The 20,265-nt window shown below is 34.3% G+C and overlaps 2 protein-coding genes and 1 non-coding gene across 6 annotated transcripts; 1 reads left to right on the forward strand and 2 right to left on the reverse strand.

Moving 5' to 3' along the window:
• Positions 1-55: 55 nt before the first annotated feature.
• LOC121997528 (TVP38/TMEM64 family membrane protein slr0305-like) lies at positions 56-6,984 on the reverse strand. 3 transcript variants are annotated; one of them, XM_042551987.1, is made up of 9 exons: positions 6,371-6,984; positions 5,347-5,408; positions 3,756-3,810; positions 3,394-3,492; positions 2,309-2,395; positions 1,809-1,925; positions 1,477-1,569; positions 827-857; positions 56-389 (listed from the first exon to the last, which is right to left on the reverse strand). In XM_042551987.1, exons 1-9 carry the CDS (start codon positions 6,464-6,466, stop codon positions 217-219), a joined length of 813 nt encoding a protein of 270 aa, XP_042407921.1. In that variant the 5' UTR covers positions 6,467-6,984; the 3' UTR covers positions 56-216. The 3 variants fall into 3 exon arrangements, 2 of the variants coding, with proteins under 2 accessions (XP_042407921.1, XP_042407922.1); XR_006116303.1 differs by having other exon boundaries at positions 301-389; positions 1,074-1,569; XM_042551988.1 differs by lacking the exon at positions 1,809-1,925.
• A 181-nt stretch (positions 6,985-7,165) lies between these two features.
• Positions 7,166-7,239, reverse strand: TRNAI-AAU. Its single transcript has one exon. It is a non-coding gene; the product is annotated as a tRNA-Ile (tRNA).
• Positions 7,240-7,411: 172 nt separating this feature from the next.
• LOC121997529 (U1 small nuclear ribonucleoprotein A-like) lies at positions 7,412-11,959 on the forward strand. Of its 2 annotated transcripts, none has more exons than XM_042551989.1 (5): positions 7,412-7,595; positions 8,695-8,867; positions 9,786-9,879; positions 10,535-10,629; positions 11,472-11,959. In XM_042551989.1, exons 1-5 carry the CDS (start codon positions 7,490-7,492, stop codon positions 11,760-11,762), a joined length of 759 nt encoding a protein of 252 aa, XP_042407923.1. In that variant the 5' UTR covers positions 7,412-7,489; the 3' UTR covers positions 11,763-11,959. The 2 variants fall into 2 exon arrangements, with proteins under 2 accessions (XP_042407923.1, XP_042407924.1); XM_042551990.1 differs by having other exon boundaries at positions 11,481-11,959.
• Positions 11,960-20,265: the final 8,306 nt, after the last annotated feature.

Raw genomic sequence — 20,265 nt, forward strand, 5'->3', positions numbered from 1 at the left:
CCACGAAAATGATATTAAAAAAAAAGAAAGGAAAAACCTTTCCTAAAATTTGTCATCAAACGAAGAATAAAAAGCTTGATGCAACTTGACTTATAGATGACATTTATACAAAAAAGAACCTAAACAACGGAATTTAGAGCCACAATCTATGACCAACAAAATTGGTGGCAAGGGATTTACAGATCGAAATAAGAAATTGATTTTCTTGTCGATGTCTCAAGTCTCGATCTTGATCATAAGAGGTTGCCTTAGATCTGAAGAAGGTTGCAACAAGGATGGTAGCCACGGCGATGGCGACATGATGAGGATGTCCTCAGCCTCTAAGTTCTCAGCTAAAGCCTTTTGAAGAGCAGCCTTTGCTTCTCTCGTCACGCAGACCATAAGGATGGCTGGAAAAAGAAAACACTTGGTCTGAGATGACAGTATTGATCTTGAAAATTCAAATTAAAAGTTAAATTTTCAGAAAACCACGACTTGATAACCCTTCTCATTAGGGAATAGTCTCGCTATAAATAATGACTCGATCAAGCTCCAAGTAAGGGTGCATTGAACAATAACTGGATAATCTCGTCAACAAACATTTTGCGAAAACAAAGCATCTGAAGCAGTCTGTGAAAATGGGCAACCTAAGGAAACAATTACTATCTACGCAAAATCTCCAATCAAGTCTAGTGTATCCAAGACAAATGAATTGTTAAATTCACTAGCTCTGTGGATCAGTAGGTCTAGGCGAACTCAGTGTCGATCAGTAGTCATAGATACAGTTACATCGTAACACTCGAACAGTGAAATAATACTACAGGCATGGCTGAGAAAGGTTGCTTACCAGATATCACTAATCCAGCTACCATAGTTCCCTGCATCCATTTCAAACCAAAAGATGTCACAAAACAGAAAGAAATCCAGATAACTTAATAAGGCTGCATGTATAAATAACTCGCTTATGTGTTTGTTTATAGGAAGGGGAGCCTTGGCGCAGTGGTAAAATTATTATTTGCTATCATGAACCTTGAGGTCACGGGTTTGAGTCATGGAAACAACCTCTAGCAAAAAGATAAGGTAAGACTGCGTACAATTGACCCAATGTGTTCCGATCCTTCTCCAGAACTCCGCACTGACGGGAGCTTTGTGTACCAGGCTGCCCTTTTATGTGTTTGTTTATATCTATTCACCACTTGTAAGAAAACTAACACGTGGATTCAAACTAGCATGTAAGCAACTCAAATAACAATTATGTCAATCTGCGATATAAAAGGATGTTTATTTTTATGATTATTTTTTTTGTTTCCAATCCAGATTTTGATAATGTAACCACACTAACATTAAATGCCGAGTAGTTATGAAAAAAAATGATTGTCAAAAGAAAGGAAGTGATATTTCATAGTTGCAACTTCGTGTCAAATTGCATAGTGACAATAACAGGACGGGAATTAACTCATGATAATCGACAAATGAGATAGACAGCGATAAACATACCCAGTGAGCAGTTGAAGCCTCACTCCATCCATGTGTAACATCAGCTAGGTCATCCAAAGTAGTACCGACATACACCAGGACAAGAGTAATTGGCTACAAATAAGTCAAAAAAGGAAAACATAACACTGTTTAATATTTCAGAGAAAACTATGTATAAAAGTAAAGAAGGGTAAACAAGCTAGTAATTTGAAAGTCTAAACGAGACAAAATTCAATTCCAATGTGCGCGAATGAGTGCCTCAAAATAGCCAGCACTGTCAGAAAGTCACTAGTTCAGGTGTTTCTGCACCATTAAAACAGAGGGTTCAAAAAGCTCTAGTAGGATAATTATACCATCATTCCTAGCCAAGAAGCCATTGTATATTCTGCAAGGCCGATCGGTGTAACAGATAGGAAGTAATTCAACAAGCAAAATGGAATCAAAGGTGCCAGCCTAAGTAGCAACACAATCTGGAGAAGAAAAGACACGGATTAAAATCCTTGTTAAGCAACTCACACTATTGTCATTTATCATAAAGGCAATATGAATCAGCAATATGTTGAAATGAGGATATGCAATGTTTCATCCATAGAAAAAAATAGGTTCTTATACATTACTATCGAAAAGCCTATATGAATGCACTACGTTGCAAACATAGAACTACTCTCTCTCTCTCTCTCGATACATATTAAAAACAAGTACAATTTTTTTTCTTCTTTATTCTCTGATGTTATGTTTCACTCAATTTAGCAAGTTTTTGATCAGTGAATAATAATCATATAAGGAACAACAGCTATCATATATGACATAAATTAAGATATATGGGAAAATTCTTTAAGAGTTTGGATAAAACCTTAAAGCCAGATCTCTCAATTGCTACTGCAACAGCTTGGAAATCAGGATAGTCATTCATTTTGGCGATGACGTAGGGCCTTCCTAACTGCGAAATGATATCAAAAGAGATGTTTTAACAGTCCTTTATAGTAATATAAGGAATATCAAAATTTCCATTTAACTTTAAGATTTAAAAACTTCGCAAGTAGGAATAGGCATTGGAATTCAGAAATGTAGACCGCATCATTGCAAGCATAGTTAGTACATGAGAGCAGTAAACCTACCACTAAGTAGTCCTGGCTGATAAGAACAACGATTAGCATCAACGAATTAAATTCCCTCAACTCTCACTATCCTAAAAAAGAGCAGCTTAATCCATCTGAATTTGTCATCTAACCTGTTTTGGTTCCCCTTCCACTTGCAACCGATAACTATGTTAAATTTTAATTGGATCTTCTGTAGGCATCACGAACAATAACATGGATTCTCTTTAAACCTTGTCTCTTCTTTCCTCACTTTGTTATATTTCTTAAGATAGCATCATTGTTACTATGAGCTAGGTTGTAACTCCAAATTATCAAACCTCCAATGTTTCTAAGGCAGGTAGAAAAGTCTCCATTATCAGAGTAAAAAAAAAAAGGGCAGCCCGGTTCACGAAGCTCTCGCCATGCGGGGTCCCGGGGAAGGATCCATTGTACGCAGCCTTACCCTGTTTTTTTGCAAGAGGTTGTTCCCAAGATTCGAATCCCGTGACCCTTTGGTCACATGACAACAACTTTACTATTGCGCCAAGGCTCCTAGTATCAGAGTAAATACTGGTAATTAGTAAATAGCAACTTCACTGATCAAGTCATGTAGTTTGAATGGTTTTTAGTCCATCGAAACAAAGTTTAGATCTGAGATTCAATTCCATGCAGACTCTACTTATGCAAAAATGGTTTGATATATATATAATTGGGTTTTCTTTAGAAAATAGTGAGACTATCAATGACCTGGTGGACCTTGAGACCTCTAAACCATTCAATTGGAACCTCCAATTATATTATCACTAAATGCAAAGCAAAATTACTTCTGCACATCTCAACAGCAACTAAGGAAACTTACAGTTCTACCAAGCAAAAATGCAGCCACAGAACCAAGTGTTGCTCCAATTGAATCAGCAAGAAAGCCTATCGGCAACCCAAATAGATATCCACCACCAAGCTGCAAATGAGAAACCGATTATTTTTTTATCATCACTCACCAACAAGATTCAATGCTAGCTAAATAAAACAAAAGTCACCATAAATGTTTTTCTCGTTAAGTACCTACCAAAGAAAAGAGTAAATAATGAACATATAGAAAATTATTTAGCTACATTAGAGGTGCAGATACTTGTAGACTCATGAACAAATGAACATGTACTATAACAAAAAATAACAAATCTAAGCTAGACTTTTACATCATCAAGAGAACTCTATGCTTACACTAAGTACTGCAGCTGGAACAGCAAGTATAGTTAAAGGAATATAAGCAACGGCCCTGCTTACAGAAATTTAAAAAGTTCAGTGTTAAGGATAAAGAATGTTGAGAATGACATCAAATAGAAATTTCACAAAAGAAAATCAAATTATCAACAGCATGTCAAGCGAAAGAATATGTGCGATTATTAAAGAAAAAAAGGAAGGCACAAAAACCAAGGTATGCACTTGCAATTATCCTATTAATGCTGTAATAACAAAATTGTCTTGCAATGCTTCACTCCCAAGTCCCAACCTATGCAAACAAATGCTCCAATACAAACAATTAATGTGCTTGCACCATAACGAAGAGCATATCCATGCTTTCAAAACCTAGTGAACAACTTAGATTCCTCAAACCCATCCCGGTTAAAGAGGACAGCAGGATCATTATCCATATGCCAATCCTTGGGAAACAATAAGTCTACTGGGTGATCGTCATCTCTGCTAAACACAATCATGCTCTCTCAACTCTATCTAAGGTCAGTTTTATCAACAAATTGTTTAATTTTTAGATTCTGAAAAGACCAAAATTACAGAGTTGTCAAGTCTGACATCATCATCTCTTGATCCTCTTCTATAGAGCATATCTCTCTTGTTCTCTCCCAAACCTGGTCTAATATGCCCAGGAATTTATATAGTTAATGAGTCTCTCTCACATCCTGGATCCTGCCTCTTCTTCTCTTTTCCTACTTTTTCTTATTCCCTCTTATGCAAGGTCCAGTTGCAATATGTCTAGGCATTGATATGGTTAGTGAACCTCCATCACATACCCGGCTCTTGCTTCTTTTTTCTCTTTCCCTAGTTCTTCTCTTTCCAATCATGTTCGTTTCTTTATGGTCCTTTTCTAATCTTTGTTTCAACTTGACAAAATAACAGCATGAGCACCACTTATTCATGTGTGCTGAGGAGAATGAAAGGGGAACAAAAAAACAAATAATATGCTCAACCTGCAATCAAAATATTCAAACAATGATGTCATGCAAAGAGGGATTTTTGAACCACATTCCACGTGAATCCTCCTCCTCATATCATCAAAACCTATTTATCTCAGTTGAGCGAAATCCGTGGCTATATAACTAACAATATTCAAATTAAGTCAACTGTTTATTTTTTGTTACTTTAACTATAATTTCCTTAGTCTCCCTCCACCCCTCCACCCCTCCACCCCCTACACCTTCCACTCTAATTGAGTCAAATCTCCTAACTATAGAAACTATTGGACGTTTTAGAATGTGTCCAAATCATCTGTCTCTCCCATTTTACTATTTATTCAGACATATGAATACCATCTTCAAAAATATTTCAAGCCTGCCACCATGCCAAGTGAATGCAAAAAAAAAAAAATGCGGCATACACAACTGCTCCATTCTCCATTCTATACATGAAAAACTTTGTTGTAATTTGACAAGATATACTTAGGAAGATAGAATATTTATGTAAAACTTGTAGACTTTAGTCACTGAGGATTGTGCTAGTTAAAAATGTGAGCTAAAGAACGAAAAGGTTGAAACAAAAAAGAAATCAAGGAGTCAATGCTAAATACTAGTGGACTTACAACATAGCAGGTCCCCATAGACCAAGATTCTGCTTTATCCAGACCAAGAACTCCCTCAGAATCTGGAGGCATAATTAATTACAGACGTTAATGGATTGCAGAGATGAACATGGTCTAGAGTAAAATATTGCATTGTGGTTTCCATAATGCCAAGATGTGCATAGAAAAGCAGAGGTAATATTATGCCTGCTGAGTAAAAAAAGCATCTTAGAATTGGCAACTTCAAATAATTTTAAATTCTTAGTCAAGTATCATAAGGTTGATCTGCTTGGATGTTTCAGCACAGGAAAAATATGTATCTACAAATAAGGTTTCAGCATCGGTGATGGAGATGTATTTTGTGCAGCATGGCATGCAATCCAAACAAGATCAAGAATGAAATATCAAAGAACTTCATCATCTAATCAAATTGTTCTATCAACGCCAACAAACTCATCTTCCAGTCCTTCCGCACAGCTGCTTGGTTCAATACATGTAAAGACCTTTCAGAAAATCTCAGTCTTTTTTAGATTAACATGATGAAGTTTAGTTTGGACCAAAATTGTCATGTAAATTGAAAGGCGTTTAGATATGAATCCTTCATAGGGTATTGGTTAATTAATATGAGATCAACAGGTAATGTCAAACTTATGAAAGGAAATGGTAGTGCTAATCTTATTCCGACTCTTAAAACTGTTCTCAAGACCTTGTTCGTGCTTGATACTAAATTCAATCTATAGGCAAAAGAATTTCTTCCCCGAATTAGTTTCAGGACTGTTCCTGACTACCAAAGATACTTATTGGATTGTTGTTGCTGGAGAACTGTTAAATACTGTGATGGAGTGAGCTAGTTTCTAAATACCGTCGCAACCTTGAGAGGAACAGTTTTTGAAAATATATTTGGCCATCCAAAGTCTGCCAAAAAATAATGAATTGAGAACGACGAGACACAAATGTTCGAATCACAGAGCATTCAGACCATTAAACACGAAGAATCGATCAATAACACGACTTTAATATTAGAGAGCACGGGTAAAAAGGTTACCTTTTCGACAGGAAGCGTGAAGAAGGCGGCAGCGGTAGCAACAGCAAGGAGCACGAGGAGGGTAATCCTGACGGCGGAGAACCAGGAGACCGCCATTGATGACGACAACGACCGCCTCTTGCCTCAGATCCCGCCGCTCCTCCTCCTCTGTCGCACAATCTTCCCTTTCTTCGCCACCAAAACACAAAGCGAAGGCCACAAGCCGAACCAATCGATCCCCATTTCTCTCTCTAAACTGGCACCTATTATTAACAAGAAACTGAAAAAGATGCGCCTTTTTCGCTGGCTCTCGTCTTCGGTCATCGATTTCTTTTTATTATATTTACCGAAATGATATGTAAAGATCATCGCGCTGTATTTTCGTTGTCTATTGTGATTCCACCTTCCTTAAATAGAACAATCGAGACCGAAAAATGATGGGAAAGTCTTCTCGTGTCTCCCACTGACCTTGAAGCATCGGTTTCCGTCTCCGAGTTCACATGCGAAGAATACAAAAGACATTTCCTTTCCAGTCTCCTTCCTCCGCAATGTGCCGTGGAAGAAGGCGGCTCCACTGTTTGCCTACGGTGGCGCCGTCGTGTCAGCGGCGGAGCCGGAGAATGTTTACAGGAGGCGGCGCCTTCGCCAAAAAAATATCACTATAAATGTCAATCTCGCGTCAAAATAATTGGGCTAAACTTTATTTGAAGGCCCATTAATGATCGTGTACTAAATATTTGGGGGAAATGGACCGATAAAGTCCAGAAGAGGCCCATTATTGATTTTTTAAATAAACAAAATGATAAAATAAAAACATGGCCCATGCAGGTTTCGAACCTGCGACCTTCGCGTTATTAGCACGACGCTCTAACCAACTGAGCTAATAGGCCAGTTGATTGAGAAACCACTAATAATTTAAATAATTGAGAGAAAAAAAAATAAAAATTGGACTCATGATTTTATTTTTAGGGTGAATTTTCTAATTTTTTAAAAAAAAAAGAAAGAAGAAATATTGAATTATGTGATGAGTCGGGCTGAGTTATTAGGTGGCAGGCCGGTTCGGGCTTTCTTAACCGGTTCAAAACCTGAATTGAGCTCACGCGGCCATCATTTCTTGCTCGAGAAGATTGATCGAGAGAGATGAGCACCGATGGCGGCGCCGCCGGTGCCGGCAGTGACGCTCCGTCAGTCCCAGCCAATATGACAATCTACATCAACAATCTCAACGAGAAGATTAAACTAGACGGTGAGCTTCTCGCTCTGATGTGTTAGACCTCCACTTTCTGGTCTCATGAACCCTAGAAAGATCAAGATCAATTTTCGCCTAATGCTATCCAGTTCTCTCATTTTTATCTTCTTTCCAAATTTCTATCATATATCATCGAGATTTTGGCTTGTGGTTTTTTCGGTTTTCGTCTTATAAACGTTAATGTTCGATTTTTTTTTTTTCCATTTGTTGTTTGATGTTTGTGCATAAAAACCTGTTTAATTTTATTCTTCTGTTATATATGCCTGGAAAGGATGATTATTTTCATGCCTGCAACTTTAAATGCACGTTCAATTTTCTTTCCTACTTTTTCTTCGCTGATTAGCGCAAATGAAATTGATGCAAAGTTCACTATTTTTCTCCCTTTCTTGAGTTTATATTAGCTTTATGATACCTCCATATTTTAGCAGTGTATTTCTAGTTTTTCTTGCGTTTTTGCGTTGGCAAGGATTCTTTACTTGGTTGATTTATATGATTTAAGCTGCAAATGGGATTTTTGCATACGCCGGATTGACCACAGCGTGAAGATGCGGATAACACAGTTCAGTGTGTTGGACATTGATTCAACATGTTGTCAGTAGTAATAGCTTTGCAATCACTCTTATAAAATTGTTTCATGCCATGCATCTCACATGCTGTGGGTGGTCTTGGGGCGCTAAACCCTAAGACCTCTTATATACACCCCTTGCACAAAGGGCACATTTGAGTCAAAGAGTATTGTTGTCCCCTATCACACCACCTCTGGGAAGTACTTTGGGATCTTGAATTTGCAACCTTGCTCCGATATTATTTATCAATGAAGATGGTAATCATTCTTCTTAATAACCTGGAGAAATAGTTTGTAAAATACTTTCTTATCATATTTCTGTAATTGTTGTATAATCAACGACAGCCTTTTGATTTCAATTATGAAATACCCACTTGTATAACTTGTCTGTTCCGCGCGCTTCTTTCGCCTTGGTTACACAATAGCTTTATCCTATGTCATGGGAATATAATATTAAACTTGTCTTTCCTATTTTTTTCTTTGTTATTTATTTTAGTGCTTCACCAGAACTAACATATGTTTCTATTTTAGAACTCAAGAAGTCCTTGCGCGCAGTTTTTTCTCAATTTGGCAAGATATTAGAGGTCCTTGCTTTTAAGACATTGAAACACAAGGGACAGGCATGGGTAATCTTTGAGGATGTATCATCAGCGACTGAGGCACTTAAAAGGATGCAAGGATTTCCATTCTACGACAAGCCCATGGTAAGACAGTTTAATGGTTACTATTCACACATGGAAACTATTTTAAGCCTTGAGTGTGCACATTTGGAATTTCTTATTACTCATGCCTTTGAAAGCTTTATATGATTTCCTGAATCTTTGACAAATGGTTAGATCTAATTCTTCAACATCTACAATTTCTATCACAAGTTTTGGAAACATCATATTATTAATTTTGTGAAATTATGATGCAGGCACAGTGACACTCTTTTTGTGGTGGATATCATGTTTGTATTATAGACATTCAATGATATTTCTGCAATATATTAACCATTGCTGAAAAGAGAATGATAGGCTATTGATGTTCTAGATTAAAAACAAGTGTTTCTTCATGACTGCAACTGTACATTTGTTGGTGGCATTGGAAGTCTACAACTTGTTATAATAATCAGATACATCAGTTTGAATTTTCTTTGCAACTATAGTAGTATTGGAGGTAGCTATTTCTTGAATTTGCTGTATTTTTTAGCCATCATGCATTCTCAAATGGTTGCATAAGTTATTTTGAGGTCATGACTGACTTTTTGTTAGAATTTTCATGTTGTAATGGATAAATTGATAGAACAACAACCATATATATACATACACATCAGTTGTACATTTTGGTAACGCATTTTATATACCAGGCATTAGTATTGGAGGTAGCTATTTCTTGAATTTGCTGTTTGTTTTAGCCATCATGCGTTCTCAGTGGCATGAGTTCTTTCAAGGCCATGACCAACCATTTGTTAGGATTTTCTTGTTTGTAATGGATAAATTAATAGAACATGACTAGATTTACACAGTCTAATTGTGTACTTCATTAGTTTGGCATGAATTAGCTTATTAATGTCAAAGGTATGGCTTTCTCATTAATTACAACATAGTCCCTCATTAATGACAACATTTTCGGTTATCCAGAGAATTCAGTATGCAAAGACCAAGTCCGACATAATTGCAAAGGCTGATGGAACATTTGTCCCTCGTGAAAGAAGGAAGAGACATGATGACAGAGGTAGGATAGGTCTTATATTCTATTTTCATTTAGCATTTTTTCATGTTTGTTGATTCTGGAGTTTTTATCTCCATAAAATAGTTTCTGAGTTTATGCTTTTAAGAGTTTAAACATAGATGCTTAAAAAAGAGTTTAAACATAGATGATTAAAAAAGTGTCATTCCCACTGAGTTAAAAATGGTTCTATAGAGGTGGACACCTTAAATTCACAAACAATGGTATGCACACATCTGCATTTTGTGGCATGTACATACATTTATACATGCTTATGTGATCATATGTGCTTGCAAGAGTGAATTAGTTAAACCACTGTGGGTTAGCACACTACTTGAATGGGTGGTTGCTCCAATAGATCTTGCGGTCAATTCCCAATGGATGCAAAATGTCATGCAAAGTTAGGGAAAAAATGTCTCCTGTGATTTACCTACCTATAGGTACTGGGCCGCCTGGGTGAGCGTTATTACTTTTTCTCCAATCAGTAAATCAGTTGACCTGTAGATATAGATTTGTCAAGGATCATACATGCAATTTGTTCCTAAATTAATAAATAATGTGAAACATGGTGTTATTTATGTAATTATTCATGATTTCTAATGGTTTTTTATGTTGAGGCTTGAGGTTGAGATTCGATATGTCTTGGTATTTGGTGATGCAGCTGAAAGAAAGAAGCGTGACCCACACCATGATTCTAAGCAAGCTGGGGCAGGATTGAATTCTGCTTATTCTGGTGCCTATGGAGCTGTACCACCTGTAAGCTTATTCAACTTTCTATTTTTATTGGTTATTATTTTTTTCGCCAGACATAAAATATGTTCTCTAGCTCTGACTTGACTCGTCAATCTTCATCATCACAAATCAAGTTGCATTTATGAATTATGATGATAGGCATAGGTGTTATGCTAATAGTGCACGATTTTTTCTCTTACCAAGTGATGGTAAACCCTTCCCATTCATGTTCGTGAGATAGCTTTGCATTATCAGCCATAAAATATCTTCACTGAGCATTAGCAGGAAACTAATCCCATTCATCTTCTCGCCTGTCTGATCAAATGTTTTTATGTATCCATATATTCTTCAGCCACGCTCAATAAAATGTCATGCAATGTTTACATTAGTATAGTACATAGACACATGCTTTTATGTCTGTAAAAGACGCTAGAAAACAAAATACATGTGTGAGATTGAGTTCCCTTCAATTTAAGATGTGTAGTCTAGGGAAGCTAGATTTTGATACCAACTCCATTCCATAGAGTAGATGATATGATTTAATTATGCTGTTCCTTTAATGAGATGGGGAGTTGGTTATTGAGGTATATTTGTATGAAACTAAAAGTATTATGAAGGAAAAAAGAATGGTATGGTGATAATCTGCGATTGGATGTGAAAAGCTTATTCATTTTTCTCATGGAAGGTATATACCTTGATGAAAATCATTGTGTAATCTTCAAGGTTAATCCACTATTATCGGTAACGCCATATGTTTTCAATTCTCTCTTGGTTATCACTGTATTGAAACGGATAATTGAATTTGTTGAGTTAGTCATGTTTGCGTTTCCTCTGGATCGTCGTTTTTCTTGTCAAACTTTTTTCAGCTTTCGCAGTTGCCCTATGGCGGAGGGTCCAAGTCGATGCTACCAGAAGCACCAGCCTTGCCAAACAACATTCTCTTCGTTCAGAACCTTCCGCACGAGACTACCCCGATGATGCTGCAGATGTTCTTCTGCCAGTATCCGGGTTTCAAAGAGGTTAGGATGGTCGAAGCAAAGCCAGGGATCGCCTTTGTGGAGTATGGAGACGAGATGCAGTCGACAGTGGCAATGCAAGGGCTTCAGGGTTTCAAGATCACACAGAATCCTATGCTCATCACCTATGCCAAGAAGTAGACATGTCTTTTTTCAACCAACTGGAGGTGTTCTCACCAGCGTCTGTAGCTGAGACGCCTGCTGTCCAGTTTGAGCATAATGATTAGGTTAACTCTTGTTTCGTTTTCCACTTTGTATCAACTTTAATTGTGGTTAATGCTGATGTACAATTGACTTGTAGGGGTGTTTAATCTGTCTACCAAAATCTGTTAAACTCTTGTTTTTTCTTTTTTTGCTATATATATATATATCGTGAATGATCTTGATAATTTAGCACACTTCCACTGCACCATACCCTTAGTGTCTCTTTACTTTCTCATGATTAATTAGGCTGGGTGACATGAGCCTAGGATAACTGATTTAGCTTTACAAAATTTTTTCATCAGTCACTAAAAAACACTTATGACAGATGGTCCAGAAATCCAGTTTTCTTTAGTTGTAAGTCATTTGGAAATTGAACTGTGAATACTTGGAGATATCTAAGTACTCTTATGTTGCATGATAGTTCCGAGGGCCTCTTTACTTTCTCATAAAGCTACACTAGTTATATGTATCAAATGAGCTAGTCCATGAATCAAATGATGAATCAAACTAATTTCAATTTCCAAGGAAAAAAACAAAAGGAATATTGGTGTCACAACGATTCAATACATATCAATGAGCAATGGCATTGTACTTGTTACACATTCAGGGTCAACGTTCGAGAAACTTTGAAAACCCTGATCCCATTGATACTTCGCGATAGAATGCTAGGTATGTATCCACACGAAGTACATAAATCACCCCACAAACTTGAAGGCTTCACCAAATACCTTTCAGCTCCTGTAAAGATTCTTGGGTTCCCAAGCAGAGAATGATACATCAACCTAAGGCGGCAATAAGTTCCTCATCAGTTGTATCGGACATGATTAGCTCTTCAGATACTTCCTCATTTGTGTCGTCGTTCTGTGAGTCAAATTTATTGTCATCGTCATTGTTGTATAATATCTTCTGCCTCAGTTTTGTTGCTAACTCTTCTTTTACCCAGTCATTCTTAATAAGATAGTGCTTGATAGCGTCTTTCCCTCTGAAGCTTTGCTCATTAAAACTATACATAGCACCACCACCTTTAGTAATGAGCTTGTGTTTCAAGCCAAGATCTATTAGCTTAAATTCCCGGGAGATCCCCTTGCCATGCTCAAGCCCAAATCGCACTGTCCTAAATGGAGGAGCATGCTTATTCTTCACAATTTTCACCGACACTTGATCCCCTAAAGTCTGCAAGATCTCAACTATATTAAGATTGTTGTCCAGATTAGGTACGTTTGGATTTTCATTAGTTAAGAAGATCAAATATGCTTCAGAAAGCGAAAAAGAACAAAATAATCCATCATGAATCTCTCCTCATTTCGAACCATCCCTCTGAAAAGGAGATCATGTAGTTAACTCAATTGCATGGAAGCAAGTGATAAACCAGCCAGTCCTATCGTGGAGTCAATTGTTTCCATCAACTTTTTGAAATAGTTATAATGAATTATAGATCAACTGAGACATTAAAAGAATTTTTAGAATGATTTTTAAAAATTTTAAATAATTTTTTTTAAAAAAAATTAAAAGAATTTTAAATTAGTTTTTATTAATTTTTTAAAATATTTTAAAAATAATTTTTAAAATAGTTTTTAAAAATAATTTTTAAAATTGTTTTTAAAAATATTTTTTAAAATAGTTTTTAATATTTTTTATAATAGTTTTTTAAATGATTTTTTCAAAGGATTTTCAAAATAATTTTTAAAAGGATTGTTATAATAACTTTTAACATATTTTTAAAAAATAATTTTAAAAATAGTTTTTAATAATTTTTAAAATGATTTTTAAACGGATTTTCAAAATAATTTTTCAAAGGTTTTTTAAAATAACTTTAAAAAGTTTTTTTTTAAAAATTTATTTTTTTTAAAAAATATTTAAAATTATTTTATAATAGTTTTTAAAAAGATTTTTTTGAAAAAAATTTAAAAGGATTTTGATTGAGAGTATTAATAGATTAATTAATCTGTGAAATGAGCCGATTAGTTTAATTTTTTTTAATTAAGGTTAAGAATTCAGTAGATTTAAATTAAATAAGTTGTTAATTCTAGGATGTTAAAATAAGTTAAAATTTAAGTTAAGTAATATATATTAGAATTAATTTTAATTTTAATTTTAATTTAAGTTTAACTTAATTTAATTTTAGTTTTAATTTAAGTTTAAAGTTTAATTTTAAGTTTAAATTTTAATTTTTAAAGTTTAATTTTAAGTTTTAAATTTTAAGGTTTAATTTTAAGTTTAAATTTTAATTTTAAAGTTTAATTTTAATTTTAAATTTTAATTTTAATTTTAAGTTTAATTTTAATTATAATTTTAAATTTAAGTTTTAATTTTAATTTTAAAGTTTAAGTTTAAATTCAATTTTAAATTTAAGTTTTAGTTTTTAAATGTTAAGTTTAAAGTTTAAGTTTAATTTTTAAATTTAAGTTTAAATTTTAAGTTTAAAGTTTAATTTTAATTTTAAATTTAAGTTTAAATTTTATGTTTAAATTTTATGCTTTAATTTTAAGTTTTAATTTTAAATTTTAAATTAAGTTTAATTTTAAATTTTAAGTTTAAGGTTATAGTTTTAATTTTAAATTTAAGTTTAATTTTAACTTAATTTAATTTTAATTTAGTTTGATTTGATTTTAATTTAATTCAATTTTAATTTTATATTTTAGTTTAGTTTAATTTTATTTTTATTTAATTTAATTTAAATTTAATTTTAATAATTTAGTTTATTTGATTTTATGTTAATTTTAATTTTAAGTTAATTTTTAATAATTTGATTTGATTTGATTTTAATTTAATAATTTTAATTTAATTTAATTTTAATTTGATTTTAATTTTAGTTTTAATTTTATAATTTTAATTTTATTTTATTTTTATTTTATTTTTATTTTTATTGAATAATTTAATTTAATTTGATTTTAATTTAATTTTTATTTTAACAATTTTGTGTAATTTGATTTTAATTTGATTTTAATTTAATTATTTAGTTTAATTTTATTTTATTTTAATTAAATTTTAATTTAATAATTTGTTTAATTTTATTTTATTTTAATTTAATTATTTAGTTTAATTTTAATTTAATTTAATTTTAGTTTTAATAATTTAGTTTAATTTGATTTTAATTTAATTTTAAGTCCTTAGTCATCTCATCCAATCTATATTTTTAATCAGGGAATTCTAAAAAAATTTTTAGATGAATTAAGTTCAATTTCAAGGTTTAGTTTAACTTTGTGTTATATTCAGGTTTAACTTTGGGATCAACAAACGTGCATTCTTTGGATAAACTTCTGGGCTATGGTGAGTCACCTGGACATCATTAGAGTAACCATGTTGGTGCAGCGGGGCCGGCAAGAGGGGAGAGATGAATTGCCTGCAAAAAGAAAATTTAAGTTGGTTACAACCTAGGTGGTTGTTAATCCAAGGAAGTTGAAATGCTCCACTAGAAATATCTCCCTCACTGTAGGCGGAGAAGCTTTTTACACAATAAGAAAGCTCTAAGAGTTGCTAGGAATTGAATACTGAGTTGAATGAATAATTTCCTAGCTCCAGGGGCCTTTATATAAGTCTTGGAAATCCTATCTCGAGTCTTGAGGGCGCTTCCAAAGGGGTTGAGGGTGCCTCCAAGGGGATAAGCGGATAAAACTTTATCCATGCACAAACGGTCAGATTGACCCAGTTGAAGGCGCCCTCAAAGGCATTGAGGGCGTCCTCAATGCTGTTGAGGGCGCCCTCACTCTGGTGAGGGCGGAGCCGCCTCAATAGTTGTTAAGGGCGCCTCCAGCTGCTTTTCCAGCACTTCTTCATATTCTTTTTAGCTTCTGAAGTTTCGATTGCTTGGGTGATTGCGGCCAACCGAAATAGGACTCACCTGAACTCAATTTCTAGCCTTCACCTCGAGTAGGCTTCCGTCCCAGCTTCTCATCCCTCGAACTTCGTGCACGTTCTTCTCATCCATCGGTGTACTCTTCCGCAGCTCTTTCATCCTTCGGACGCACCAAGCCCGTCGGCTTCCTTCCCGTGCCGTCATTCTCACTAGCTGCGTCTTCCGCTTGACTTCTTTCGCTCCTAAGCTCCTGCACACTTAGACACAGGGATCAAAACCAAACATGACCTAACCTAACTTGGTTGATCACATAAAAATAATCACGGGGACCAACAAACCATGCCTTCGAGGTTTTCCAAATAGTTCTATCCACTTAGTACAAAACCTTGTTCTAACTAGTTTGGATTCGTAAGAGATAGCTTCAGTTGGTTCCATTCAGCCAAATGCACTAGGTCATAGTCATATCTTTCTAAACATGCATAGACTAAGCTTCCCTAATCTACTATCATCCAAAACTTTACCAGTACCGTAGGTCAAGTTAAACTTTTGTCACTTTTTGATCTAATCCTAATTACCCTGTCGGATAAGTTATTATTTTAGATGTGCCAACAAATTTGGAGCCTCCCCCTAAATTATTGATTTTTCTTTTAAGATTTTTTTATAATTAAGATTAGTTTTAGTTAAGATTTAATATTTAATTTTTAATTTAAATTTAAGTTTTTAATTTTGAATTAATTAGATGGGTCAAATTGTCCTTATTTAAAAGAGTGTATTTAATATTTAAATTTTCTTTCAATTTTAATTTTATTAAGTTAATTGAATTGTCTTTCTTTAATAGATTATTGTTAATGTTTAAGTTTTTATTAATTTTTAAATTTAAATTAATTAAATTATTTGAATTATATTTCTTTAAAGGTTTATCATTTAACCTTTTATTAATTATTAATTTTGAATTTTCTAGATTATCTTTGTTTAATATGTTATCTCTAATATTTAATTTTAAGTTTGTTAAATTTAGTTTTGATTTTATCAAAGTGTTTAATTTTATCTTTATATTTTTTTTGTCTTTTAAGTTGATATGATTAGTTAAATTTATTAGGTTAGTCTTATCTTTAAAATTTAATTTTTTATTAATTAAATTATTTTGAGTTTGGATAGGATTTTCTAAATTGATATTACTTAAATTATTAAATAATTTATTAATTTTATCTAGATCAATATTGACCTTGTCATCATTATCATTTGAATTTTTCAGATTTGTTTAAGTTTAAATTTGAATTTTTAATATTTAACTTTTCTAAATTTGTTAATTTGTTTAAATTTTTATGTAAAGTAATATTTTTAATATTATTAGTTGAATTTTTCTTAGCGGTAGAGTCATTCAAATTGATTTGGTTATCATCTGAATTTTTAAGGTTATTAATTATTTTCATATTTTTCTAAATTAATTAGATTTGTTCTATCAGATAATATCCTAGGGGTATTTTTGCAAGTATTGTCAAATACACTATTTTCGCATATATTTTCAGAAATATCCAAATTAACATGCATATTTTTTATACACCTACTAGTAGAGGTATTTTGGTAAATATTACTAACCTTGAGCGTAACCCCTAATTCAGTAGGCTTTTCTGTTGGATCTGACTCGAGTCCGGATTTGATTCGACTTGATCGTCTAACTCCAACGGCTCCTTGTAAAGCTTGGTCAGGCAGGTTCAAAACTCGTGGGCATCCTTGACCTTTCCTATCCTGCAAGTAACTTTGTTAGGTAATAAATTTGAAACTAATTTTATTACCTTTTGGTTTGCTTCCGAGTTTTGTGTTGATCTTCTTAGTGTCATGCCACCATCGAAAACGTTCATTAGAATAAAAGTTTCCATCTGCATCCTCCACAGATTGAATTCATGTCTCTTGTACATCTCATATGGAAGTGGTTCGTGAATACTTCGTCCTTCGACTTGAGCCATTAAGCACTAAAGATAAAAAACTAAAAAGAGGTGCCAAGACTTGGTCTTAGATTAGTAGTGCTGGAAAAAATATAGTATTTCACTAATTTCGAAAAAATAATAAGAAAATAATAATAAAATATTAATAAAATATTAATAAAAAATATTATTTTAAATTTTGGTAAATGTGATATTTTGCTAATACTAACCAATGGTGAAAAAATGAAAATGATTTTTTCAAAAATATTTTTGGAGGGTTTTAAGTAAAAAATGATATCTAATTTTTCTTTAGAAAGACTTCCTTTGCCTGATTGATGGTTGTACCAATTCAGAGCGGTACTCGCTCTGATACCACTTATTGGATTATTGGATCGTAGAAGTCGCTAGAGGGGGGAGGGGGTGAATAGCGATTGAAAATTCGTTGGAAAGAAAAGTCGAGTATGCAACGTAAAAGTAAAATCACAATGCTAACACGAACCAGTTTTACTTGATTCGGAGCCTTCGTCGACCTCTACTCCAAGGCCCATACTCGTCGAGTGCTTTCGTTGGGCAATCACTGATAGTTCACAAATAGGATTACAATAGTGAGTACAAGAACTATTAAAAGGAAAATACTGACAACAATAAGAAAAACTTGAGCCGCAGGTTATCAGAGAGGCTTCGCAGCGTCACAGGAGCAGAGCGCAACAGAGCAGTTGTTATAAGAAGTTGTTTTTTACTCCAGGGTGAGACCTCCTTATATAGGAAGCTCCGGGCGGCCGGATCCCTTTCGGGCGATCAGACCGTGACGTAGGTCCGGCCAACTAGCATGCTCCACGTTGCGACGAGATAACTTTTTACCTTCCGGGCGTCCAGACCACCATTTTCCATAAATTCCTTTTCCTGCAAGAAAATATTAGTCCAAGGCAAAATAAAAGTTATACTACCACGTAAAACAAAAGTTAGCACAAATATAATAAAAGAGTAGTAATTAGATTTCGTCTCATCAAAACCGGAATCTAGTCACGATCTCAACTTAGATTTCCGAAATGACTCTAAATTGGATCGACGCCTACTGTTCCCTCAAACGGCGAACGCGTCCTCACTAAGTCACTCCCCTCTAGTGACTTATCTTAACTTACCGCCAGATGTCTGGTCAGTCCGTCGACCAGTCTGGACCTCGTGCAGCTATCAGTTCGGCTCGTCGACCTAGCTGGACTTCGTGCTAGCTATCAGGTCGACCCGTTAACCTAGCTGGACTTCGTGCCAGACATCCGGTCAGCCTGTCGACTAGTCTAGACTTCGTGCCAGCTATCAGGTCAGCCCGTCGACCTAGCTGGACTTCGTGCCAGACATCCGGTCAGTCCGTCGACCAGTCTAGACTTCGTACCAGCTATCCGATCGGCCCGTCGACCTAGCTGGGCTTCTCCTGTACACTTAGTCAAAGTGTTGGATCACAATGAAACTAACTTAACCTACTTTGTCATTCATCAAAACCTTAGTTAGACCGTTAGTGCTAACCGCACCAACATCAATCTCTCTCTTTAGCATTCGTGAACCACCTTCAATTGTCTAGATACCTTGTTGTGTGAAGTCAACTAGTACTTAATCAATAGTCCTTGTGGGTTCGACAATCTTTTATATTAGTGACGACATAGCCATGCACTTCGGTTCATAATAGCAGCTCCTTCAGCTGCATGGTGAGTCGCCATGGTATGCAGATCTAGTTAATTTTTTAGTAGCATATGTTTTTCCCACGTGATTTACAAAAGCTCAAAGGAATAAATTAAAGAGTGATACAAAGTCTTATGTATGGGATGATCCTTATTTGTGGAAATTTTATAGTGACCAGATCATTAGGAGATGCATTCCTGATTACGAGTTTCATTATATACTTACCTTTTGCCATTCTTTAGCATGTGGTGGACATTTTGGACCCCATCGAACTTCTAGGAAGGTGTTAAAATATGATTTATATTAGCCCACCTCGTTTCGTGATGCATATATTTTTTATAAATCATGTAATAGATGTCAATGAACTGGGAACATAGGACCTAGAAATGAAATGTCTCAACAAGCTATGTTATTTTGTGAGATTTTTTATATATGAGGTATTGATTTTATGGGTCCATTTTCTATCTCTTTCGGATTTCTATACATTTTATTGACAGTTGATTATGTTTCCAAAATCAGTTAATTAAATATCTATTTCAATAATTGGCTTCCAGGCTGTGGCGAGACACTAGGCATTCTTGGGTATGAGATCATCCACCACTTCTAGACAAAGCCTTTTAAAGAAATTAAATATTTAATTTCCTTTCTAAAAATCCTAGGTCTAACTAGTCAAGTGTAGATCAAGCCTAAGTCCTTATCTACCCTAGTCTAAGCATGAATAATAAAAAACAGTAAATCAAACATCAGATCATTCTATTTTATGATAAAAATGGTCTTTTTATTGGCTCTCCCTTGATCATAGCCTCAATAAGGTCTATCAAGGTAATAAATTTGATCCTTGAAGATCCAATATTGACTAAGTCCAACTTGATTAGTCAGGTTAGACTTTGGGACCCATGCTTGGACTGTTCTTCTATATGTTCGATTTACAAGTAATAGATAAGATCTAAACTTACGGTTAGCCTTAAATCCAAGTCCAGATCGATTGTATATGTCTCTTTATTTTCCAAGAATTATGTCAAGGTTCTTGGAATTTAAAGTAAAT

This window comes from Zingiber officinale, chromosome 6A, assembly GCF_018446385.1.
Source record: "Zingiber officinale cultivar Zhangliang chromosome 6A, Zo_v1.1, whole genome shotgun sequence".
NCBI classification, from domain to species: domain Eukaryota; kingdom Viridiplantae; phylum Streptophyta; class Magnoliopsida; order Zingiberales; family Zingiberaceae; genus Zingiber; species Zingiber officinale.